We start from the raw sequence: 27,908 nt of genomic DNA on the forward strand, positions 1-27,908 counted from the left end.
TTACTCTTCCTACCTCTGACACATGGTGCCTACAACTGTCTATGTTTTTCATTGACAAAATCCACACGATTCAGGCCAGCCTGGGTCAAGGAAATACAGGCAGATAGGACTTCACTCTACAAATATATCCATTCCCTGTGTATGCCCAACTAGTTTATCTCCTTCCTTAGCGGAATTTTCTTTGATTACTCTTCAGGATTCACGGAACATTCTCAATTTGCTAAAATCAGGATCTCCTGTGGATCCTTGTACTGCTGGGCTGCTAGCTGCTGTGGCGGAGGTAGTTAATCCTAAGGTCAATACCCTGATTAATATGTCCCTCAAGACAGCCACTGTATCCTTGGAATGGAAACCTTCCCTTGCTTAAAAAGCCATCATTGGACATATCTTCTCCAGCTTGCTTCCGCCCCATCTCGCTTCTGCCTGCTATAGCGAAAGTGTGTGAGAAAGGGGTGTTCAAACAGTTGACCAAATTTGTTGAAAAATCTTGCCTTTTGCACCCAGCCCAATCTGGGTTTAGGGCTACATATAGCACCGAGACAGCGTTGGTGGAAATGTCTCAAGCGATTAGAGTGTCTTGATGCTGGTGGCAGAGCGCTTTTATTTTTTGGACCTCTCTGCCGCCTTCAACACAGTACCACACTTCCAGCTTCTTGCCCGCCTCTCCAACATCGGTATTTCGGGCCGAGTATGGAATTGGCTTAGGTCATTCCTAGAAGATCGGTCACAGCAAATATGGCTTCCCCCTTCCTCTTCGGTCCCGCAAAAGGTGTCTACAGAAGTACCACAGGGATCTACTTTTAGGCCTCAGCTGTTTAATATTTATGTCACCCCGTTGATTCATCTTTCTGAGGAACTGGGAGCAAAGATCATCACTTATGCAGATGACACCCAGCTCCTCTTCACCTGGAGTGAGGCAGATGCATCTCCGGTCCAGGCCAAAGCCTGACTAACAGCGGTTTTCGAATGCCTGGCCATGGCCCAGCTGAAGTGCAACAAAGAGAAGTCGGAGGTTCTTCTATATGGGTCCTTTCTTCCGCAGGCCAACGAACTGCCCATTACCTTGCTCTGTGAGTAAGCCTGTCAAAAACCTAGGTGTTTGGGTTGATGAGGACCTTAGGTTCTCCACACAGATAAAAAAAAATTGGCCGGACAGTGTTTTGGTACACTGAAGAGTCTCAGGAAGTTTCTGCCCATGCTACCCAGGGCAGCCAAGGAAATGGTCACATGGACACTAATTCTTTCGTGCCTAGACTATGCCAACACACTGTATATAGGCCTGCCAGACTTCCCACTGAGGAAGTTGCAAGTTGTACAAAATGCGACAGCCAGAGCCCTTTAAACATCTCCAGAAGAACCAGTGTGAAGCAATATTTGCAGGTCCTACACTGACTTCCCATGGCCTAACGGGTCAAGTTCAAAGCCCTCACCTGGCCCATGCAGCCCTCCATGGTCTGGGTCCACCGTATTTAAGGAAGCCCTTCCGCTTCTATGTGCCACAAAGACGACTGCGCTCAGCCTCTCAGCGTTTGGCAGTGATCCCTCGGTTCCATCTGGTACGAATGGGGCAGCTCCCTCTCTTTCAAGGCAGCTCAAGCCTGGAACTCTCTGCCCAACACACTACGGAACACTACTAACCTAAGGCTGTTGAGGAAACTGCTAAAAAACGTGGCTGTTTGCATAAAAGTGTTGCTTTGTCCAGCTCCTTTAATCTATCATTTGGCTTCCGCGCCGAGACACTCTTGAGTAGCCGCGCGGGTTATTAATGATATTGCCATAACATAACATAACATAACTATTAAAAATATGATTTGCAATTTTCTTTCTACTTGCAACAGCATCCCTCAAGGCATTTTTAGATCCGTGCACACTCCCCAGACACATTACACATTGTTGAATGTAAGCATTCAATATTCCTGTAGGTTTTAGCAAACTTAAACTCACCGCTTGATAAACTTTAAACTTGTTTAAAAAAAATGTACTCATCCAATCTGTTAATAGATATAAAACCAACCGTTTAATGTCTGTGAACAGGAATCGTGTAGGCACTCTTCACACAAAAGCATACACCCAGAACATCACCATCTAAACAGATTGGCATAGGAGCCAAGATTAACTTGCTTCATTCATACAAGGACTTGGTGATAATGACATGCTAAGCAAAAAGCAAATTCTACAAACCATGCAATAGCCACTTCACTGCCTAAACATGACGCACAAGCACTCCCACATAGACAGGGGGAAGGTAGCGAGACCCAACAAACTCCAGAAAAATGTGTTGCGATAATACACAATTGGCTATCTATGGTCACTGAAATTAGAAGTCTGAGAAAAGGGACAAGAAAATAAACCCACCCTGTGCAGGAATCGATAAACATGCACAAACCCAATAATTCTTGCACAGCAACTCACAAAAAAAGAACTAGAATATTTCTAGCATGGGGCATTAAGACTTTTACACATATTTCTGGTAGAAGATTAAATCTTGTGATGTGTCAAACAGTCGTCCTTCTCAGGGATAAATCACCATGACCCCTCGTAACATGATCTTAATACAGTGTTCACAGTAGTAGGCATGTACATAAGCAGAAGCCAATATTGCCATTGTTACACCCAACTACTGCATTTATTCGAAGAAACAGACATGGTTCACAGTATGAACAGGGCAGATATAAGTCCACCATAATTACCTCTGAGATGTTTCATGATATCTATTGTCATTCTAGTTTTACCTTGGCCTTTGTATCCCCAGTTTAACTTTCTTTCTAAAAATCTGATATTGATAAACAATTTCAGTCGTGGTTCCATTAGTCTGGTCTTTAAAGCAATTCTTTACTGAAGAACGGTGCACTGGTCTTTGTTTGTCTTATTTTAATGCATAATTAATCAGAATATACAGACAGACACTCCCATTTCTAGCATGGTTTAATTCATTAGAACTGTGTCAATGGCATAAGCCCAAAAGGTTCTGTACCTGCAAATTTGGAAGAAGCAAAAAAAAAATAATAATAATTTCATGGGAGATCTGTTATGTATAGATTAAACAGTAGTGAAGCTGAAGCACACCCTTGTTTGACCACACTATTTGTTTCCTTTTCTCTCTCGCAGCTTGCCATCACTACTAAGGCAAAGGCCAAGCAAAACCTGTACTTGTCTTCTCTGAAAAACAATTAGGAAATAGATGCGGGCGGACCCTTCCATGAGAGAGAATAGCCGCAGGTCCTAGAACTCCCCACAAGATAAGTTGCAATACCACGTTTAAACAGATTCACAATTTCCGACTGCACAGGGCCGACCTTTCGCCAGCAGCAATCAAGAAAATTTTCCCCCTACACTTCTCCTATCAGCCTTCGATGCTCAGCAGGCCCTGCTAACTTCACCCATATGCTCTGGTCCAACTCCTCTCCTCAGACCCTTTTGGACCTACATTACTAATCTTGTTTCTTCCCTTTTGGTCAATTGGATCCCACAGAATTGGCCTGGACTAGCTTTGGGAATATATAAAATGCCCAAACAAGATAGAGCAGCCTCTCAATTCATAAATCTTGCCCTCCTCCTCACCAAGACAGCCGTTACCTCTCATTGGAAGTCCATGACACCCTTGTATTAAGTGGAGCACCGATGGATGCATTGATAGCAGATCTGGACATTAGAAAAACTGAGGACCACATAGAATTATCAACTAATAAAACATTGAATCTGCATTTGATCCAAGGGAGAGATCACCTCTTACAGATCCACACTATCAGACATCATGACGAATCAAAACTATTGTACAATACCATGGAACGCACATGTCAAATGTCCTACATAACATTGGCATAAAAGATCTCTAGTACCATTCGGGAACTATTACAAAGACTAGCTTTGATCTGTTCACAAAGGCATGCTGGGAACTTATTAATCAAGTGAAATTAAGCAGAGCAGGTCCCCTGCTAAAATGCTACATGTCATTTAATCAAGACCGTGGCCTTGCAACTTTCCGAAACAAAATCTTCCTAGTAGAAAAGAGATCCCTCTACTTAAAATGCCGACTCTGTACATTTCCGGTGATATCAGTAACTAAAAGGTGGTCATCGAATACTGAGGTGGGGGTTAGACTTCTGTCTGTGTTCCTTGGGAGGTCAGGAAACACAAACCCATTTTCTTCTGCTGTGTCATCATATGTTAAGTATACAGAAATATTACTTCCGTCCACTTTTTATTAAGCTCAATATTAGGAAGTGTAACGAAGCTGACGTTTTTTGCATAAAAATCAGATAACAAAAACATAGGGGCATATTATCAAGGGCCTTATCGCCGCTTTAGCAGGACTTTTTCCCCCTAAAGCGGCAATAATTTAATCGCCCTATTAGCTAGCTGTCGCTGACAGCAGTTAGCGACAGTTTGTAGGCCATAGCGAGCGGTTTGGGGCCCGCTTTGCATGTCAGCAATATTTATCACTAATGACATGCAACGCAGGCACAGCGATAAAAAAAAATGTGCGCTAAGCACGAATATCGCCAAAAACGCCTGCTCAGACCACTTCTTAACCTGTATATCCAATGGGATTTGGATATTCAGGTTAAGACCCTGTTGGCGATAATGCCTGAATATCGTTGAATTTCCAGCGATTTTCACGCTTTGAGCTGCTATTGCCGGATATTTTATCGCATTTGAGATAAACGTTGCTAATTGCACGTTATCTCTGCGATAAAATCTGGCGATGCGCGGAGATAAAAAAATATCGCTAAGCTCATTTAGCGATAAATATTGCTAGTTGTTGGTAATATGCCCCATAGTCTTTAGAGCATTAGCTCAGAAAAACTGTGCTCATTGAAAGACAACTTCTGAACATAAAGGCTCGGTTGGGTCAGCTATCCGAATGATTCCCAAGAAAGCTACTAGCCCAGATCCAGCATTTTCTAATGTTCCTATTAAACTTAAATCAAGAATCTATATGAACCAAACACACAGTTTTATGAACTAACATAGTAATATTCTATAATTGAGGTCTACTGGAAAAAGCACGGCGTTTATGGGCCCGCCCAGTACAATAATGTTATGAGCACAAAGGGGATCCTACTGAGGGCACAAGAGTTCTTACTGAACCTAATCCACGAAAAACTCTCTCAATATTATATTCCAGTTCCCTCTTTCGACTTCAGCGGATACTCTAACGCATGTGTGTTAATTTTTCTTTTGTTGTAAAACCAAGTGTCTGTGTCATGTTTTTCTCAACAGAGATGGTTCCTTTTGTTGATTTCTTAAGTCAGTTGCAATAGACACTCGAATGGTAAATGCTCAGGGAAATGCCAAAGCACTAGCACTTTAACAGAGAAAGGCAACTTCCCATTTGACAAACCCATTTTTTGCCTTGAAGTCAGTCCAGAGCTGATATTTACAAGCAAAATACAAGATCTTCCTCCTATAACGATAACATAATGTTATTGTTATAGGAGGAAGATCTTGTATTTATTTCCCCGCTTTCTTCCTCCCCATTGAGACTTCAGGGACTATCTGTTGTTTACTTGCAGAGCTGATATTTAACCTAATGGCGAAGCCATCCTTAAAGTGGTAAAGTTCCCATCACTTAGAACATTTGGGACAGCTACCCCGAGGCATTAAGGCACCCGAATCAAACAGGAAAAAGGCAATTCCTTTGTAGACACCCATTGCAATAACTTATTGATCCCCGTGGAGTTAACTCCACAAAAATGTCGATTTTCATTAGCACTTATTGTTTTTAGCACGCTGTCACAAAATGAAATCTATGCCCCTTCTGAATTGTTAAGTAGAAGAAAGCCCCCTTCTTTTTGAATATAGCGATTTCTCGTTGACCGGTTGCAGGGCTACTATTGAGTGAAGCACAAATGCATTTGCACTTTAACTCGGTCTTTCAAAGATAACCTCCCCATGAAAGCACTTTATCTTGTTGTCCATTAAGCCCTAAGTTAGGCAGACCCTTTGTGTGGCAGGCATTGGCGGCTGTAATCTTGATGGTGGGACAAATGCACTTGCACTTTTATTAGAGTATTTTAAAGTGCCCTTTGCATTATTTGACTTTGAATCAAGCACCCTACCTCCCATATTGACATTGCCAAAAAAAAAAATACTAAAGAACTCTTCCCATTGATATTTAAATGGCGGAAATTACCAGTACTGGTAACCTAGTGAGTCTCCGGGAATACATTCTGTACACATTATGCATCTTTATTTCATGACCACAGTCTCAGAAATTGTTTTGTGTGTTTAAAGATACTACCCTCTTTTTACCTACACAACTCACTTAGCACACCAAAGTGTAGCATACAGATTTGGCCTGCTGCTCAGTTGAAGATTTTTAATAAGTACAAATGCAAAACTAACTTAGTTATATGGCAATTTACAGCCTTAATTTTCAAAATTGCTGAACCTATTGGGCTATTTGTATTTTTATTTATCGTGATCTCAAGAGTCAACTGTGAATTGTATCGTAACAATTGTCTTTTACCCTGTATTGTTAATTCTCATGGCCGTCATGGCTGAAAACAAAGATTTTAATTAATTTTTATTAAGACATGGTCACTCATACTCCTAAAAGGGGATAGTGCAGAAACTTATGCTCTTCTCAATTAAGAAGCCTAGGGGCTCAGGAATCACCCTCTGGCTGTGCCCTGGGCTCACTCTTGTATCAATTGGAAACCACCCTGTTTGGAAACTCCCCCCACCACCCAACCTCCTTAACATTCCTTTCTGTGCCCTACCCTCCGAAGAACTATGCTCGCTCTAGCATGGTCAGGATCTATGCTTAGTGCCCTTCCCTAGTCATCCTCAACCGCTCCCTCCACCGAAACTAATGTTCCAATGAAAGCTGGGAACTCTGTTTGCAGTAGTGCCGAGATGTACGTCTTGGGTTGGGGGAAGCAATAACCCAAAGACCAGTCCCATTTGAATTTGACCCGTGACTAATTTAGAGTATCACTCAGCTGCACTGAATATTGAACTTTGTGCGGACATATAGATCCATTCTTCTCTACATTTGTGAAGTGGGCCTGCTTTTCTGTATATTTACCTCCGCCTCCACTATGACTCTTTTGTATACTGTTTTATCTTAACTGTAAAATGTTAACATTTATTTTTAAATCGACAATCACCTCACCATACTCCCTGCGTCTAAAAATAGTTCATATAATATATAGACGAGAAGTATCAATCATTAAAGTAAATAGAATTTTTTTTAATAAACAACATAGAAAAGATGTCTAAATCTGAATAATTTGTAGATACAAATTTACTGGGAATAAACTGAACTACTTGTAGGGGACTCTCCTTTCAGAATTCCTCCCTTGTTTTTGTAATGCCTGGTAGGGGGCACTATCCATGCATCTCAGCCATTCTAGGCATATTTACTCAGACTATAAGTAATGTCATCATCATCATCATCCAACTGGTTCCATACTGCAGCCCTCGAATGTCACCAAGAAAAGCGAGACTCCCTAAGGAGGCCTATGAAAGGCTGTTGGGATCATAAACCCAGTACTGAAGCCCTTGCAAGGAGGCTGCGTCCCAGAGTCCAGCTCCTGGGCTCCTCCTTTAGACACAGAAAACCTCCATTCATTCTGTGGAGGCATCACTAGAGGATCGTGGTGTCCACCTGTGCGACCTTGCTAAAGCAGGCTATGTGATCTAGCTAAGATAAATGGTTGCAAATCGATATCTTTGAGCAAATAGATGAACTTTACAAGCCTTTCTGTCCCAAATATGGCGTTCCACCATTAAGACTTAGAGACGCAAAACAATATGGATGTTTTATGTCCGAAAGGTAGGAGATTGGAGGTTCTTCTGTTCATCCATCATGGCTCAGGAAGAGTGACATTGGGGAAAGCAGTACAATATTTTCGACTTATTTATCCAACAACATGTACTCCATGGAGACAAATATATGTGGCATGAGTAGAGCTGGAAAAAGCAGCAGCTTCTAATAATCCTTGCCAAATTCAGACCACCTACTATAGAACCTCTAGATCTCCTTCTATGAAAGTGAAAAACAAATGCCAGTTCATTATCTGCAGACAGTGCCATCTAAGGACACAGCCAAAGTCTTTGCTGTGAAAGGTTTAGAATTCTTGCTTTCACATTTTCTCCCTTTACCTTGACACCAGTCTATTGTAAAAGATTCAGCATTTGTGTACACAGATCTTGAGAAACCTTCCCTAAGACAACTTGCAATGGAGTCTTTTTAGTACTACTGACAATGCGATTAGTGGAGGAGGAAAGGCAGAGCCTGCACTTTGACTCTACATTATTGCATCTGACATTATGGTCCAGTTAATTTGGTTAACTAGGTAGTGAGAGCTAAATAGACAAGAGAAAATATGTTTTAAAATGGAACGGGGTTCTGTCCTTAGTCTGGAAAAAGCAAGATTTGTAGTCACTATCATCTCCACCTCATCAGTTCTTTCATTGTTTGATTCACATGACACTTTCAAACGTTCACACTTTTAAAACTCAAGTGTTCCTAAATCTGTCTGACTATGGCAGAGACCTCGGGATGGATAAAATATCAATGATCCAAGGCTCTTTTCTCACAACACATTATCATCAAAGAGTCCTTGCAAGGCTTATTTCCATCTTTTCTTTTGGTAGACAGGGCAGACCCCTTTGAGAACCTGACACTGAACCTTTTCCAGAAATGAAACATACAATTAAATCTTCAAAGTTAAAGCAGTTTTGCGCACCAGCCTCAAATTAATCTCAGGAGTTCCTATGGAATCCCATCTCAACCAACCAGTGGATTCATCTGCATTCTTTCAGTACCATTATTCTCTGTGAGGGAAGATCCTAATCTGGCTAGATGCCAGACAGAGTCTCAAATTCTATTTAGGTAGGATGAGGATATTAAGAAAGTCCAGTTATTGTTTCCATCAATCCAACTAAGAGGAAGCCATATAAAAGGTAAAGCTTCAGTCTGTGGATTACAGCCCCTATCATAAGAAAATCACCAGACTCCCTTCTGCAGCAGCCTGTGCACACTCTACCAGAAAGATGGCATCGAAAGAGGCAGTCATTGTGGGAGTGACTATTATCAACGTTTGCAAGGTACTAACCTGGCGGAATGCTACACCTGTATTAGACGTTCAAGAAAGGTTCCAGAGTGGGACTGCTTGTGCTGAACAACCTGTGCTATAAGGAAAACTAATTTGCACCGTCCCTGGAATGATTATGTGCTGCTTGCTAGTTAGTATTATTGAGAACATGTAATAATAATAATAATAATAATAATAGGCATTCTTGTAGAGCGCAATGGTGACGCACAACGGCGTGTCCCCGCGCTTAGATGCGAGCGTGTTCAGAGGAAGATCAGAGGGAAGGCCCGCTATCTGGCAAAGAGAAATGTTTTCAGCTCAGCCCTGAAGATAGACTCTGATGGTTCCAGGCATGTAAAATATGTAAAAGCTCCATTGCTCACGAAGATTAGGTAACTTTCCAGTAACTAAATATTGCCATCTTTATTATCATTCACAGGTTCAAATACCCCTTTCCCCTCCTCTCCAGCTAGAATATTTGTAAAATTCCTTACATACTACTGTCTTAGAAATCTGGGGATACAGCATTACTGATTAGTCGAGTTCTAAGCCTCTCAGCTGCTTCAGCTGAATTAGAACCACAAATGAGCTGAGCAGGGCACAATACCATTCAGTTACATTTGTTTTAATACTGAGCTGAAATTCCTGTTGCCGCTGAACTCCACCGGGACAGTGGAGTAATTTATAAAATTTAATATAGCTGTTCAATTGTGGTTATAGTTAAGTAACTATTTCTTATTGTGACCTTTTGTGAAAATAACTCAACTTATTTAATGTCCTTAAATACTGTTAACATAAATCTGAGTTCCCTCTTAAAGCATCCTGAAAGAATACCTTTCCACTATATATATCTCTATAATAAATGCAATTACATTTTTGCAGTGATTAATTTATTCTTCCTTCATATACTGTGTTGAACATTGGACTTTTGAATCAGTTTTGCCCCATTTTTTTTGGCACAATTTGCTATTTGGGATTCCAGAAGATGCACCGAGGCTTCTGCTTCATTCATCCCCAGTTTTTTTGTATAACAGGGCATGTGTTCCATTTTTATGAATCATACTTGTAAATTGTGCACTACAACATTAGTATGCAAATGCTCAGTCATGTATCCAGCTTTAAAATGCCCATAAAGGGCTTCCAGAAGTTGTTGTACAAAAATGTATTCTTGTAGCAAAACCATAAGTAGCTTTACCATTTTATTTGTTTTTTGTTAGTGGTGGCAACATAGTTTAGTTTTTGTTTCGCACCAGTACAACTTTCTTTACAGGAATTATTTAAATATTAAAATAAAAAACTGTTGTCACAAAGTGTAAAATAACCAATTTCATGTTGTTTTTAGGGAACCGAGATTTTGCTCCTAATGATCCAATAGAATTCAAGTCTCACCAATGGTTTGGGGCCTCCGTGCGAGCCAAAGATGACACCATTCTGGTAAGTTTTGTTTCGCCAGAGATATTTGAATTTTTCTAGCCTCTTTTCTGAGATTTATGGGCAAATATGTGATGGTTAACGTTAACATTCACCTACAAATAGTTCAGTTTAAAGACAAAATAATAATCCAATCTAATACTATTAAATTGCATGCCAGTTTAGTGAGTAAATCCACCAGAAGAGCAAATAGTCCCTGTGGCGAGTCAGATTTTATCACAGCAAGTTATTTTTCGGGACTTTATTCCCGTTCTGGCGTGCTTAAAGAATAGGGGTTCTGTTCACTCAAAGTGATTGAGCAACAAAAATGCCTTTAAATCATGCTTTTATCTTGTCACATTTGCTCTGCGTTCATAGACAGATGTCATATGTCACCTTATGTCAGAGGACTTCAAACTTTTGTAGGCTGAGCTCCCCCAGCTGAATTTTTTTAGATGTTGGGCCCCCCCACCACCTGACGGAAATGTCTGGAATCGACCCCCACGCGCATATTCCGGGCATATCCAGCAAATAATGTTCAATACAATGAGAGTGTTTAGTAAACTGCAGGTTTGTGAGTGGGTGTGGTGAAATGACCGAGGCTTATTACACAGCTCAAAACACCATTTTCCAAGATAAATTGTGCGCAAATTGTTTTTACTAGAGAGTTGAAAGTCAGCAGAGAGGGCGCTGAACGAACACCTAATTGAGAATTCCTTAGTGGTACGATAAGTTGCTTGCCTGAAGCAATGGGGGTTTAGGACAAGTCAGGCTTATGTTTAAAAAAAAATAAAAATAATAATAAATTAACGATGTTGTCTATTTTACTTCAGAGCAATGTTGTCTGACAGACTTTGTGATGTCATGGACATGTTAGGGAATTTGAGTGCCTTGGCAAAAACTATGTTGGGGGCCCCTTTTCAGTACAGCTTTGAGTTTAAATGATTTACTTTCAGCTCTGCCATTGCCTATTTAACCAGGCTACTAACGGTGTACAAGCGCTGTAGTTTAAATTCTAAAAAGCGTTTACATCTATTATTCAGAGATAGTGATGTGTTTTCACTGTTGTAACAAAGCAGCAGCCCACTAATTTTACAAAGAATAATATCTGTTATATCCTCCAATTTCTCATATGTGAGGACACACTTGGATCTAACTTTTTTTATAGTTGTTGCATGAAACAAACACATTTCTCTGCAAATAGTACTATACTGCCTCACATCAATGAAATTAAAAAAAAAACTAAACAAAACAGTATTTGCAAGAATCTGTTTAGGAATTATTCCAGGCCATCAGGGCGCAAACAGAACTGTCTCCATCAAGGGGCCACTGGAATTGCATTTAGATGTCTCCTTTTGTAATTTAGGACAAAAATCTTGATGGGGCAGGACATTCCCATACTTGTGTACAGGGGTGAGTGAGGTGACCATATAAATTTGGGTGCACATGTTAGTGCAGAGTGGAACGAATTAATGTATGGTTAGTGGTGGGCTTATTTGAGTGAGATTGCAGAGTAAGCAGTGAGGGGGACAGGTGAGTTAAGTGTCACAAGTGCAGGTTGAGTAGAGTGACTGCAGGGTGAGGTACAGGGTGAGGTACAGGGTGAAGAGCGCAAGAGCATTGTGAGTGTAGAGTGATCACTGTGAGTGGAGAGTAAGTTGGTGAATGGTGTGAGTGCATGGTGATCAGTGTGAGTGCAGGGTGAGCGGGTGAATGGTGTGAGTGTTTGTGATCAGTGTGGGCGCACTGTGATCGCTGTGAGTGCAGAATGATCACTGTGAGTGGAGGGTAAGTGGGTGAATGGTGTGAGTGTATCAGGTTCCGAGTGAGTGCAGGGTGATGGTGAAAATGAAGGGCGAGAATGAGGAGCAAATTGTCTGAATGAAAGGTGCAAACCCAGACACTTGAAATAACTCAGCATGGTATTTACAGCAGTGTAGGGTTTCAAATGCGTTAAACTATTGCTATTATGGCAGTAACCAGGGATCCGGATGGTGGAAGAAAATAATGTGCTCATCCCCCAACAACCTTTCAATCTAATGATTAGGGTTGCCAGCTTATTATTTTGATGTCACAGATGATATAAATATAAGCAGCCACCTAAAGCTGAATTTTCAGCACTTGTCTGTGCATACTTTGAACAGCAAATATAAATAGAAAGAACTTTTAACTGTTTTCTAGAGCTACCTGAATAATCCATGACTGATAATAAAAGGGGACAAAGTCAGAAAAGTCACATTACAAATTTATACGTACAGGGCCGGCTTTTGGGCAGTGCAACAGGTGCCGCCGCACTGGGCGCTGACCTATGGATGGGGGGCCGACCTCTTGGGGAGGTGCTGTGTTTAGCAATAACTTATGAATGGCACATATGCCTGGTGGTAGTGAGAGAATCTGGGGAGGCAGTCATGGGGTGTGGGCGCACCAAAAACGATTCTCTCACCAGGCGCCACCAGCGCTAAAGCCGGCTATGATTACATACTATTTAGTGTCAAGACTGGCAATTTGCAGGCTGTTTAAACAACACATGGCTGGTTGGCATTTTGCGAGTCTGCCTGTGTAATTTTAAAAGAAACTTTCAGGGACGTTTTTAAGATTTTGGGGGCCCTGAGCCAAATGTTGTTTGGGGCCCCAGTTCGGACCAACTTTGATTTTATGATCCAGTCTCAGCTCTTTCATGCCTTCTTTGGTCAAATACTAAATGTGTGTACATCTGATATTCAGGGATAGTGATGTGTGTTTTCAGTATGTAACACAATAGCAGTTCACTAATATTACTGCAAATAATCTGTCACACCCTCCATTTCTCATATGTGGGGTACTGTATTGATCTAAAATAATTTTTTTTATATGGATGTTGCATGATGCATAAAAACATTGGGGCAGATTTACAAGCCCCTTGCGCCACTTTTACGCCGCCGTTGCGTCACTTTTGTGACGCAGCGGCGGCACAAACGATGCGCCATGGTGAGGGGTATTTACAACGTGACGCATCTCCGAGATGCGTCACGTTGTAAAGCCCTGCGCCATAAGGAGGTGTTCCGGGCCCCAGGGGGCGGTGTTCAGGCGCAGGAACGCTTCCTAAAAGTGGCTGTGTGAAATCTACAAGATTTCACTCAGTCACTTTTAGGCCAATGCTGCGTCGAAACCCTGCACCTGCTAGAAGCAGGTGTAAGGCTTGACACAGCATTGGAAGAATAGGCCCCCAGAGCATTGCTGGAGCTGCGTCGGGCTTGTGACGCAACTCCAGCAATGCGCCGCCTTTACAGCACAGATGCGTGACGCATCTGTGCCGTTTTTGCCCCATGGTGTGCCGCATTGTAAATGCGGCACATCATGGGTGGCGGAGCTGCGGCGCACAATTACTGGCGCATCCCTGCTAATTTGCAGGGATGCGCCAGTAATTGTAAATCTGCCCCATTTTGTCTGCAAAGTGTCTGTAATAGACTCCTACACATTAAAAATTAATGATAGAAAAACGCTATTTACAACATTGGGTTTAAAAAAATGTCAGGGTCATAAGGACAAGACTCTGTAGAACACAGCTGGCTCTTTCTGCCATCTCCTCAAACCCACCTCTCCCCCTTTGAAAGGCTGGGGCCCTGAGCCTGAGCCCACCTTGCCCAGAGCCCACTTCGCCCATGCTTTGAAACGTCCCTGGTAAATGTGTCTCCTCTCCGGGAAGATCTAACTCTCCCGGGAGGGGGTTAATTCATAAGAGCTGAAATGCTTCATCTGCAGTGGGAGGCAGGGGTCTCCTCTGCTAAAACCGAAAGCATGTCTGTTGGTTTGCTTTCGGTTTTAGCTGAGGAGTCATCCTGCCTCCCACTGCAGCTGAAGCTGTCAGCTCGTGAATTAACCCCAACCTGGGTGGGTCATTCAGTGGCGCCTGCTCCTTGGAGCGACAGTTGCGCGGTATAAAAAACGCATTACATTACATTACATTACATTACTTTACAAAAGCACGGGCACTTTGTGCCCTGTCGATTTCCCCTCCCTCATCCCTCTAGCCATACCGGAGTTCTCCAAGGTATTACAGTGGAGTGCGAGCCCCCCCTGAGATTGTGTCGCGTCCCACCAGGGGGGCGCACCCCACAGATTGAAGAACTCTGCCTTATGTCTTCTTGCAATTTGCTGCTTATTTAACCTGGAGATTGTTGTTTACTTTTCTTTCTCTGACTGCAAAGTTAGAGGATTTTGTGTAGTGAACGTTGCTGTACATCGAGTATGGAAGGCTGCAGGATGTAAGGTTTTTTCCTAACACTTAACATCTAAATAGCTTGTAAATGAAATATACAAATATTTCAAAATCAATTTCAGAAGTTGGGTAATTCTGTGTAATAGAAACAAAGATTTTAATAAGATGAAAACAAATCAGGATACTTTACTTGGTGATGTGCAAATGATAAATATTTCCGCTCCAACCCAATTTCCACACAATATTGTTTTTACACGATCTAGTTTTATCAGTAAAACTGCATGTTAGTGGGAAAGTTTGTGGCCATTTCTATGTAAATCACAGTGTGCTACCATATAATGCTTAGTAATCTGTTTATTAAAATGAGTTTTTATACCTGAATTTAGAAATATCCCTTTCCCCGCCCTAATGAAAATGCTATTGTTGACTTGAGGCAAGTTAGGGTTTATGTTTTCTATTGGGGCTAAAGTCGTATTGTACATAAAGCAAAATGTAGTCTGTTAAATCAAACAAAATAGTTTTTTGTACAGCAGAAATGCTGAACTCACATATTCGAAGCTGCTCATATGTGATCATGAAGAAAAAGGCCTCTCTGTAAACTAAAATGTTTGCTTTAGGTCATACAATTTGAGACCCATTTATGGGTCTCATGTATATTACCTTTGGGTTGAGCAAATTATTAAAGTTCCTTGAACATTTAAGCTCTCAAATAGGTTTTCATAGCACAATTATTTTCTACCCCCAACATTCTTGGCTAGCTTGGTAAGAAATGTTAAATATAACCTCCTTAGATTGTACAGAACCTTCTTGCAGATCGCTTTTACTTTGTGACCAATGATAATATGGGGGTAGATATGTTATACTCTATATATTTGCAAACCTTCAGTTATGCATCTGTGAACTTATCACTGTCTCCCAAAGTGCAGTAATGCCACAGGGCTGTAACATTCCTGCCAAGAAGTTCAGTTGGTATCCCCATGAACTGGGCAGTAGCAGTTAAAAGCAACTGACAAGCTGATTAAGTCTTTAATTTCCGGTATATATCCTTTGTGGTTTGTGAGAATCCTTTGGCCAAGTCAAGATTCCCATTCCACTGCCAGACCTACTCCTCCCTTTGTCCTCATCTAGCAGATTGAGGACAGGCAGATCTTTTCACTGACTCCTATTATCTATACAGATTACTAGTTCCTACCATAACTAAACCATTATTAAATGCAGAGGTAGACTTAAAGCAGTTTGCTCTACAGTGCCAGCGAGTCTTGACCCTCCAGTTTCTTACCCACCAGTATCTGCCTCAAATCCTCCTGAATAGAGGCTCTTTCCCTGACCCCAATGGTTAATCAGTGACGCACATCAGCCACAAAGAATTACATTGCATAGGATTAGATTAGGGATATACTAAACAGTTCAGTCCAGACACTTGAAAATAATCTATACCCTACTCTCCTTAATCCCACTAACATTAGACCTACTTCTTACCTAAAAGAATTGCATACCATGTGACTGCTTTAAATATGACACACGTGTTCATCACTCAAACGTATCAAAGAGGCTCAAACTTCTAACCATCTGTAGTACAAGAAATGGGTAGCACTTAATTTTCCAATCCAATCCTAAAGAAAGATTAATGCCTAATAAAACAGAACTCAATGTAATTTACAGAGCTTTCACACAATCCCAGCTATCTGCAAAGTCTATGAATTAAAGCATCTTTCCCTGTCACAAGACAACGTTTTAAAAATGCTGGAATTGGCCTGTATTTGCTCAAGAGGGAAGCCTCTACTTCACTTTCATCCTTCCAATATCAAATACCACCCTTGATGCCTTCCTTGTAACAGCAATGCCAGGTAACACATGCTATGATACAATCGCTCTAAAACCTGGGTACCTGATTGGCGCCTTGATGCCCTTGGGCTAAGTTGCGCGGTATAAGTCTCCCTTCATTCATTCATTCATTCATTCAATGAACCGAGATGGTTCTAATAGACCTTAAACCATGGAACATAAGAAGCATCATTCAATTACTTCTAGTTCACAGTTGCGTACAGCATTGAGAATACACACACACATGTGACTGTTTATAGATCTGCATACTCTAAATGCTGCAACAATTAATTGTAGCACGATGCAGCTTTTAGCAGTCTGGCATGACGTATGCAACAATAAAAACATTCTTTGTGGTGTTAAATGATGCTGTTGCAGGCCAAGGTTAGCATACATAAAGGGAAAACTGTAGAGTCCTTTCCCAGACTAGTTACGTACATTGTTCAATGAATATGTGAGCAGCACATGGTCTGGATAGATGTTGTAGCTCTGTTCAGGATCTGTAGAGTAGCACAAAGTCTGGTGGTGAAGCAGCACCTGGGCTGGGAGGGGTTGAGCAGTTCATAGACGGCCAATGGGTGAAGCATCATGGGCTTTAGTGAAAGGGGGAGCAGTGCAGGATCTGTGGGCAGATTAAGGAGCATAATGAATGAATTAATAGGAAATTTATAAAGTGCAGCAAATATCCACAATAGGGTCTCCTGGCGCTAGATTACACTGCTAGAGCAAAAAAAAGGAATACAGAGGGTTAGACTAATACTTTGTGAAGCAAAAAGTCTTAACATGTTTCCTGAATTCACAATGTGAGGTAACCTGTTGAAGATGGATCGTCATTGGTTCCTTGCTTTAGATGTGAGATAGATAGCTAAAGGAATGGTCATTTGGCCTTGCACATCCAACTATAGGATCTGCGTGGTCATGGCGGAGCACCGGTGTGGAGTAGTACATGGGCTATAATGTTTATCGTGAAGCAGGGTCCAAGAGGGCTGGAGCAGAAGAGAGTCCATAATGTTGAATGTGAGATGTGGTGTGTCAGCATGGAGATTTAAAGGGGTGATTGAGGCCTGCAAGGTCCAGGGTTGAGAAGTGCATAGTTCTGGTTCAAAGTGGCAGAGTAGCACAGGATGTGTGTGGGTGGAACGGGGAAGTTTATGAGATTTGGGTTTGCATTGGGACCTGGGATTGGAGCAGTACAAGTTACTGGTTCCGGTGCTTTTAGTCGATCTGTGGTCTACTCCATCTTGGTCCTTTTGTTTATCCACACTCTGGAGCTTACGTTGTCCTACACCTTCGGACTCTCCACTCATCCACTGCCTACTCTGGAACTTGCACTTCTCTATCGCCCCACAGGACCCTGTAGTTCTTCACCAACCATTTTACTCCTGCGGTGCATTGCTGCTTCCTTTGGGTCTGTGCTACTACACTATGCATCCTCTTTGACCCCGGCAGTGCTCAACAAACCTCCAGGATACTGCTGTTCTCCCCTCCGCTCCTTATTTGGACCTTACCTTTATCCCGATCCCAGGCCTTACCTCAAACGTCCCTCTCCTATGATACTTTATTGTTCCATCCCAGGAGCATGCACTGCTTCTCTGTTTCCATGTAGACATCAGATGATTGTTTGCCTTGAAGGGATTTGTCTCCATGTGAGAATGGTCGGGGAGCAAGAGAGGACAAATGGGCAATTCCCACTATGTGAAATTGGTCAGGAAACTCTAGTATTTCAATTACAGGATGGCCTAGCACCCAGAATTTTTGCTTTAGCTTATAGATGTGTCCTACCATAATAGGTGCTAAACCACTTCAGACCATTTGAATGAGGTACAAAAGAAGTGCAGGACTGTAAAAATATTACATGGATAACTATTGCAAACTTGAAAACGTAAATGGTTTGCCTTTCCTAGTCCAGTGCCTGCTCATCTAAAAATATATTAGCATTAAAAGCTTATGATCCTCTGTATGAACTTATTATTATTGTTTTACAGGCGTGTGCTCCACTCTATCATTGGAGAACGGAAAAAAAGCAAGAGCGAGAACCTGTTGGCACTTGTTTCCTGCAGAACGGACCCAAGATTGTAGAATACGCCCCGTGCAGATCAAGTTGTACGTATCTGTTTTTTAAAGCAATTACTTCACCCAGAAATCAACAAGTATTCGCAACTGGCTTGTATTTTGGGTCATGACTAAAGCATTAAATAAAAATCCTTTTCCCTATAAAACACAACTGTCAGATAGAGAATATAATATGTCATGATTCGGTGTACTTTTAAGACCTAAAATAGTCACTCTTGCATTGCTATGCAAATACTCATAGGAGGTTGACATATACACTAAACAGCCAGTGACATAAAGTGATACTCCAATGGGTGGAGTCAAAGACCACTCTGTTTATATAAAAATAGTAACAATAGGTTTGAAGACCGCTTCGAAAGCAATCCAGACCTTAAAACACAAGTAACTCGCATTGTAAAGCAACAATTTCTATGACATGCTTTGCATCAAACAACATGTTCTAATCATTAATCAAAAGGTATAGAAAACCGTGTAGTACAATGGAATTTCTATATTTTTAATGACAAGTAGACTAATAATGAGAATCAAGAAATACATAATTGTTCTGTTATTTTAATATATTGACAAGTCACATATTATGGAGATAAAAATAGTAAATCTATACTTGTATACAAATGCCTTCATGATATTGTGGTAGTTAATATTTTGTCACAATATTTTGGCAGGTTGATCTTACAATCTTCTGGAACCATGTACTGCTAAATGCTTGCAGAGAGGTATAGAAATGGAAAGGGATCTCCCACACTGCTGGCCCTCACTGATTAAGGACAGCAGGAATTTCATGAGGGGAAACTACTAATAACTACAGCCCAACTGGTAGAGTCCTCTTTAGACTGTTGTGCCTACAAGCTTTGTTCATACTGGCATGCCACCGGAGACTGATGTAACAGTAGATCACTCTGGAAAGATGAGACTGGCCTCATTCCAAGATGATTGGCACAATGATGGCCGTTCTACCTGCACCCCAGTCCCAAGTAATTTATTAATTTACTTTGTCAGCATTCTGAACCTGTTTTCGTGTCCAGTAAATCCTCAAGTTATTTATAAACACCAAACACATGCAGTAGTAGTTTGTTGTTTCCTGTTCTATTCAGGTTTGGTGAGAATTACAACTGAGACATTCTGGGGAAGACTGCCCAGTCTTTAGTAGTTTGGTCTCCGCGACCACACCATCTGCTGAATAGTGTATTTGGGGGTCTGGGGAGGGGGGCATACAAGTGGCCGCAAATTGCCAATATGGTCAGTAATTGCACTCACGAGGCTCACCAATATTTACAATTTTTGAAGGTCTGTAGTGGTTAATTCGGGCATTTTTGCTTGCTCAAAACAGACAATATGTCAGTGAAAAAACAAATGAAATTGGAAAGTAATAAGTGATGCTGAAACACAGCTTCCTGCATGGTAATCTCCATTAATCTGAGGTAATTCCTCGACAACTCTTAATTATGCAGAAATTTGGTAATTCTGAGGGTTGGGGCATATGACAGGCCGAAATGGGCTGCTATTTACCTAATGGAACAATGTAACAACCAAACAAACAATAGGTGCGAACTAAGAACGAATGAATTTAAGGTCTAAGTAAAAAATAAAATAAAAATCTCGCATCCCACTCAAAACCCTGTTAGTCAACTTGATTCTTGTTATCATATCTTGTGACTTGATATAATGCTCTTATGGGACTCCAATTGCCAACTGTTATGCATGAATATACTCTGTATGTATATTCACAGCTGTTATTATCAATCCCTATAGATGAGCGTACTATGTTGTACTGTTGATCTCTTTCTTCTGTGAAACCCCCAAGAAAAAAGAATATTTTTTAAAAAGTAACAAGGAAACATGTTATGACAAGAATAAAAGAAAAATTGTGAAACATTGCTCAGGGGACTTCTTATAAAAATAATAGGGGAAAATAGTATGCCTCATAGCAACCATCCAAAAAAAGTCTTTCATCAAACATATCGATCGATGGGCAGTAAAGAAAGACGGTTCAACAGGAAGTTTCATTACTAGGTTTCCAATTGAGGGAAGTTGGTATCGGGAAAAGTAGTTGCCTTTCATGCTGCAAGCTGTCTCTATATGTTGAGAGGTACATGCTGGTACGCCAGCATTTCAAGAAGTATTTAAACGGTTATTTTCACTACTAATTTCTACAAAGGTCTCGAATCCCATCCTTGAGTTGAGCTACTAAGATCCCTTCAGGCATCGAAAACTGGTCGATTGAAACCTCTGTGTAGTCCAGTTGCCTGAGAGTCCTCCAAATAGGATGCAAGTTTCAACTGTGACCAAAGTTTCCTAGCTTCTAGGAATTTAGGAGTCAGTTCTGCAGCAGTCCCAGTTGCCAATCATAATGGTTACTTGTACACTCGAGTTCACATTCTTCCAGCTAAATGTGAATTCTAATGCAGACCAGTGGCACCCTCTGGTCACACAGGACCATGTTCAAGAAAACAACTTCCAAGGTTTCAAATCCACGAACAAATAAAGTCTGTAGCAAAGATAGGGTGACAATTGCTTGTAGCAATGTCTGTATTCAGTCCTATGATGAGGGTAATTAAATTATAGAAACTGATTCAAGAGACTGTTTTCAATTCCACAACACATCTCTCAGGCTCAAATTAGACTGGAATATGGACTCAAAAATCAGATACCTGCTAGATAAGGGGCAATGGCCAAATATCACTGGTGGATGAGGGAAGCTGAACACAACACTCTGGCCCACTTCTGTTGGGAAGAGATAGAAAAACAAGCCAGGCTACAGAACTCCATTTTTACCATCCTAAAAGAATCCCTCCTGCTCGAGGAGGCATGGCACACAATCCCCACATACTCAGGATTCAAAACTGCAGCGAATAATGCAATTAAACGGGTGTTGCTACTAAAGGACAAAACTACCTTCGCCAGGAAAAGTCACGCATGGGGAGTGATACAATTGTATCAGTAGTTGAAGCCCCAAGCATACTTATCCGAACACTTTTCACAGCACAAAAAGCACTACCTAATGCTGCTGCAGCTGGGCTCTTTCCCTATGAAAGACTTAACTCCGAAATGGAAATGTAGCTGGCCGACCAAAGAATGCCGACTCTGCGGACAAGGAGAAGAATCACTGCTACACCTTATATGCATTTGCCCCTCACTACTAGAAATCAGAAAAACACTACTCCGGGAGTTACTGAGGCAGGCACAAACAAGGACATGTAGAGGGGCAGTCATACAATGTCTCAGAGGCTTGTCAATTCAGCTCTCTTGTAGAGCTATAACTTTCTGGAAAACGGCGGCAAAAGATCTGGACAAACAAAATATACACAAACTAACTGGAGCAGTCCAGAACTGAACAGTCTGCCTAATTTTCAAATAGCACCGCTATCTCTTATTTTTATTGTTCGTAAATTTTTATAATAATATTTTATTGTACAATCTGATTATTTTTAAATCTAACTTTCGACGACTGTTCAAGTACTTGATTATGTCACTTACTCATTTTTTGCACTGTTAAAAATTCCCAACCTAATTACAACGTAATATGGTGGTTTGCATACCCTTTTATTATTTTTAATGAAATCAAATAAAAGTATTATGACTGACTGACTTATAGAAACATAGGAGGGTAGTATTTCGTGCTCTAACGAGTAATAAGGAGTATTCCCTTCATTAAGTAGCAAGCTTGTTTGCCAGAGTCATTTGCAATAGCTAAGTACAACTTTGAAAGCTTATCAACAATTCCGGCAACTGCTTCTCTATCAACTCTCCCCTTCTAGCCCTTAGTCAGCATTGCCTGCTCTGACACATTCCTACAGCATCTCAAATCCCTTCCAGATAAGTACCCTTCAGGGTTTTGCATACACCAAGACATGTTATAGTTGAGCTATAAAATCCCCAAATGGCAGATTGGTAGCTCCCTGCCCAATGTGTTCCTGTCTGGGACCAAGATATCATTACTTTGAAGTTAGAGTTTTCCAACAGTTTTGCAGGGTGGAGAAGATTAGACATCTGATTGCAATTGGAATTACCCGTGGATTCACCTGTACTTTTTTTTTTAGCAACTTTACACCAAGTTTACAGAGGTGTCCATACATAGCAAACGAAGGGAAGACAGACTAACAAATAGTATGGAGACAAACTTGTTTATGTACTTTCGACTAAAAGAAGAGAAAAAAGAAAAAGGTGTTTAATGTATTTTTGGTTTATCTAGAATTGGGTAGTTGGTAGATTCATTTACACTCTTTCACCCATTGTCTAGAAATCACTTGTGGCCTTCTCTTTTAGTGCACATGTGTCCACCAGGCAGTCTCTTGTTGCCTGTTATGTCTGCGTTCTACAAAGGGCTATACGAGATCGCTTCAACAATCCTTGTTGCTTGATGTACTGCACTTAAAAGGAAAGTTTTGCACAATGATTTAGCCATACCCTAAAAAATATGTTGATGAAGTTGGTCAGCTGTGATGACAACGTTTTATTCTTCCAATTTGAATTTGTCTTTTGTGTGTTATGTTGTGGTTTAAGGAAGTTAACTTGGGGCTGAGTGTTATTAACCTCCAAGTGTCCATTTAAAATTGAATCTGCTATATGTCACATATCCAGAGATCTTCTATGTTACATATTCAATTAGTGTACATTTAGAATTCAAAATTGTTTTGTACCATAAAGATTTCCCAGTCGGTTATCTCCTTTAGCAGCTTCTTTCATCTTTGCATTAACTACTACTTGGTATTTTTCCTTTTTTTCATAGCACATTCTGACGCCGAAGGACAAGGATTTTGCCAAGGAGGATTTAGTATTGACTTTACAAAGGTACGCCATTTATTTCTGCTTTTATCGGTGCTGCTAGTTATTATCTACCCCCTTTTACCTAGGGACCTTGTCCGTCACAGTGTTCTATTGTTACAAATATACCCCTCATATTTTCCTGCTCACTCTTCCTGCTTTGACGTCCCTGCTCCATCATCTTTTTCCCTCCTCCTTCTGCTGTCCTCCTCTCCTTCTTCCGATCCCACACTTTTCTCCTCCGTTTTCTTCCTCTGCATTTCACTATTTCCACTTGTTTTCCATGTTCTTCTCATGTTCTTCTCTCTTGCTTCTTCACCTCCTCTCCTCTTTTTCTTCCTCTTCATTGGCCTGGCCTAACAGAAACAACAGCTGTGTAAGCTTTCTTCAAAATCCCACCAGAGAACCGAATGAGCAAAGCCCATAGGTCTCGCTTTTGTGAGAGCTATTGGCTTTGTCAATGTCTTTTAGCCATGACGTAAAGCAGGGTGGCTGGTGTATAGCATGGCTAAAAGTTTTATAAAAATAAGCTGTATGGAACAGGATGGGAATAGTAAGCTAAGAATGGTGCTTTGACACGGCCATCGCTGGTCGTGTCATAGTGTTTTTTAATGGTTGGTGGGGTATAACACAGACAATGAGGGGGAAGGCTGGAAGGGAGTAAGCAGCACTGACCACAGAAGGGTGGAGGATGGTAGGAAATAGGCAACACAGACCGTAGGATGGTGTGGGCTGGAAGGGAAGAAACAGCAGCAGTAAGAAGAATATCTGAAATGGTAAAATTATGCAAAAGACGTGTAAATACATGCAGTGGCATCAAATGATTAGTGTTAAAACAAAATGTAGAATAAAAGCGCATCCTAGTTTTGAAAACATTTGTAAAGTCACAGGATTAATAAAAATAAAATTGCAAACTAAATGTATTGTATAATGTAATAATTTGAAAAAACCAAAAGTATCCTTGTGTTTTTGTAATTCAAAAGCATTATTTTTGTGCATGAGAATGTAACTGGTAAAAGTAAGAAACATGCTAAAGCAGAGATTAACCAAAAAATTAGTGCATACCACAAGATTGTGCATGTCCTCCAGAGAGGGGCAAGCAAAAAGCCAAGGAAGCCTACTTGAGGTAATCAATCGAAATTTCACTCACAAGAGTTACAATGAAAGAACCATTGATATGCTGGGGTGGACTGAAAGCCTACTGAATAGTAAATAGTATATATTGCAGCAAAGCGTATGCTCTGAGGCATGCGAGACCTAAAAATGACAAGGAGAGCCTACATGTATATATTTAAAAGAACAATATGAATAGCCTGCAAATGAGATGGATGTTTGTAACATATAGCAATTAGATTTAAAAAGGCTGACTGCCAGGACAATGGTTGTGGCTAGCCTTGGGACTGAAAGCTTTCAACTGTTTCTCTGTATCTGGTGTGTTCAAGGCAGGTGGTGTAGGAATAAACATTAACTCTCCACTGTGAGGTGGAAATAAAATTCCTGCTCCTGTGGGTTCACCCTTTGCAGGTTACTTTATTTATGTCTTTTTTAAATTCTGAAATATGTTTTCCCTATAAATGGTAGGGTCTCGAAACTCATCAAATACCTTGTCCTGCAAAAAAGATCTGCACTTCAGTGGAGTATTTTGCAGGACGGTCATTCGACCTCGGGCATTGTGCTTTTAATGTCCTCATTCACTAATGAAAGATAAGCTGTTTGTGTAGTGAGAATAGTGAGCTCGCATGGGGTGCCTGGTGAAGGGTATGGGATGTGGGCAGTTTATAGCTGGGGTGCAGTTGGTGCTTTAGGTTGATCTTCAAGGGAACAAAAGCGCTTGGCTGCAAAAGGAAAAGGGCATTGGCAATGCCAATAAATCAATTTTTAATATGCCAGCACATGTAATGACAGGTATACACACATGTGTATTTGTGCATGCCTATGTGGCTATGGTGAGCTGGCAGGCGGAGAGTCAGGGAGATATGAAATAATCCCTTATATATTGGTGCACTATGTATAATGTTTCTTTCTGCAGCTCACACCCTCCAGTTGCTTGCTGTCTCAGAACGCGTTCTCCCTCTATCCTCCTAAAACCCTGCTTGAAAAATGTGATCTTGACTTCTGCTTGATTCTTCTCCTTTTTAGGTCTCGTGACCTATCAATGCGCAAGCATTGAGGTCACGAGACTATAGGGCTTTAAACAGACTTTAACTGACTGGCGATTTGGTCCTGTGCCCGTGCGCTTTTAGGTCAATGCGCAAGCGCATTGACCTAAAATGCGCGTGTACAGCATCAAATTGTCAGCCATCTGTTGCCCAGCTTGGTGCCGCTCCACCCCCTGCAGCATCAAAGGCTTTCACGGCCGGCCAGCCGTGCTTTCAGTTTCATGGCCGCCCGGCCGTGTGAAGTGCTGCTGTGTCGCATTTCTCCTCCCCCCTCCCCACAGCAATGCCCTCCGTCTTGTTTCTCTCTCTCTCTTCAGCTCGTCTTGAACTAGAGGGGGCCAAGAAAATGGGTTAATTTGCTTCCCGAATTCTATTTTAATTTTTCCGCTTTCATTCTCTACTTTAAATGAGAATTATGATGAGTGATAAAACATTTGTTGGCAATTTGTTAATCCTGTAAGCATCCCTATCGTTTTTCCGTTAAATTGTAACATCTAACCTCTAATATGTACTGTTACATGTCTTTCCATTGATTTACAAATGGGGAACTCCAAGTCTAGCCCTAGACCTTAGCCTACACTTATCCTTTACCCTTATCCTGTTTACCAGGCCGGTCGCTCCCCTCACCGCCACGCAGCCCCCTGTGTGACCACTGACCGCTGCTGCATTGTGTCTGCCTGCGTTAAGATTGACTGTGCCCTCCTTCTCTTCTGTACCCACGAGTGAGTGATTCTAATGCCCAGCTCTGCTGATACAAGGCTTCTAGACAATATACACAACCACCCCATCCACCACCGCATCCACCATCACCACATCCACCGCATCCTCCACCATCACATCCACCATCACCTCCACATCCACCATGACATCCACCACCACCACCACATCCACCACCGCATCCACCACCACCGCATCCACCACCACCACCACACCCACCACCAGTACATCCACCACCACATCCACTACCACCACCACCACCCCATCCACCACTACCACCACCACCGCATCCACCACATCCACCGCATACACCACCACATCCACCACCACATCCACCATCACCACCACATCAACCACCACCACATCCACCACCACCACATCCACCATCACCTCCACATCCACCATGACATCCACCACCACATCCACCACCATCACATCCACCACCGCCACATCCACCACCACATCCACCACCACATCCACCACCGCTTCCACCACCACCGCATCCACCACCACCACTTCCACCACCACCACCACCACCACTGCATCCACCACCACCACATCCACCACCACTACATCCACCACCACCACCACTACATCCACCACCACATCCACCACCACCACCACCCCATCCACCACCACCACCGCATCCACCACCACCGTATCCACCACCACATCCACCATCACCACCACATCCACCACCACCACATCCACCATCACCTCCACATCCCCATGACATCCACCGCCACATCCACCACCACCGCATCCACCACCACCACCACACCCACCACCACCACCACACCCACCACCACTACATCCACCACCACATCCACCACAACCACCACCCCATCCACCACCACCACCCCATCCACCACCACATCCACCATCACCGCCACATCCACCGCCACATCCACCGCCACATCCACCGCCACATCCACCGCCACATCCACCGCCACATCCACCGCCACATCCACCGCCACATCCACCGCCACATCCACCGCCACATCCACCGCCACATCCACCGCCACATCCACCGCCACATCCACCGCCACATCCACCGCCACATCCACTGCCACATCCACCGCCACATCCACCGCCACATCCACCACCACATCCACCACCACATCCACTACCACATCCACCACCATCACATCCACCACCGCCACATCCACCGCCACCGCCACATCCACCACCACCCCCACCACCCCCACCCCCACTACCCCCACTACCCCCACCACCACTACCCCCACGACTTCCACCACCACCACAACCACCACCCCATCCACCACTACATCCACCACCCCATCCACCACCACATCCACCACAGCCACCACCCCATCCACCACCGCATCCACCACCGCATCCACCACCACATCCACCGCCACATCCACCGCCACATCCACCGCCACATCCACCGCCACATCCACCGCCACATCCACCGCCACATCCACCGCCACATCCACCGCCACATCCACCGCCACATCCACTGCCACATCCACCGCCACATCCACCGCCACATCCACCGCCACATCCACCACCACATCCACCACCACATCCACTACCACATCCACCACCATCACATCCACCACCGCCACATCCACCGCCACCGCCACATCCACCACCACCCCCACCACCCCCACCCCCACTACCCCCACTACCCCCACCACCACTACCCCCACGACTTCCACCACCACCACAACCACCACCCCATCCACCACT

General features: G+C 42.5%; 1 protein-coding gene across 1 annotated transcript in view; it reads left to right on the top strand.

The window, feature by feature from the left end:
• Positions 1 to 27,908, top strand: part of ITGAV (integrin subunit alpha V) — a 372,076-nt gene that overhangs the window by 85,165 nt on the left and 259,003 nt on the right. The window contains exons 3-5 of the mRNA XM_086955459.1: positions 10,390 to 10,481; positions 18,465 to 18,582; positions 23,282 to 23,343. Of these exons, the coding sequence (XP_086811585.1) occupies positions 10,390 to 10,481; positions 18,465 to 18,582; positions 23,282 to 23,343 (272 nt within the window). The remainder of the gene's footprint in view (positions 1 to 10,389; positions 10,482 to 18,464; positions 18,583 to 23,281; positions 23,344 to 27,908) is intronic.

The sequence above is a fragment of the Lissotriton vulgaris genome, chromosome 2_1, assembly GCF_964263255.1.
Source record: "Lissotriton vulgaris chromosome 2_1, aLisVul1.2, whole genome shotgun sequence".
NCBI lineage: Eukaryota > Metazoa > Chordata > Amphibia > Caudata > Salamandridae > Lissotriton > Lissotriton vulgaris.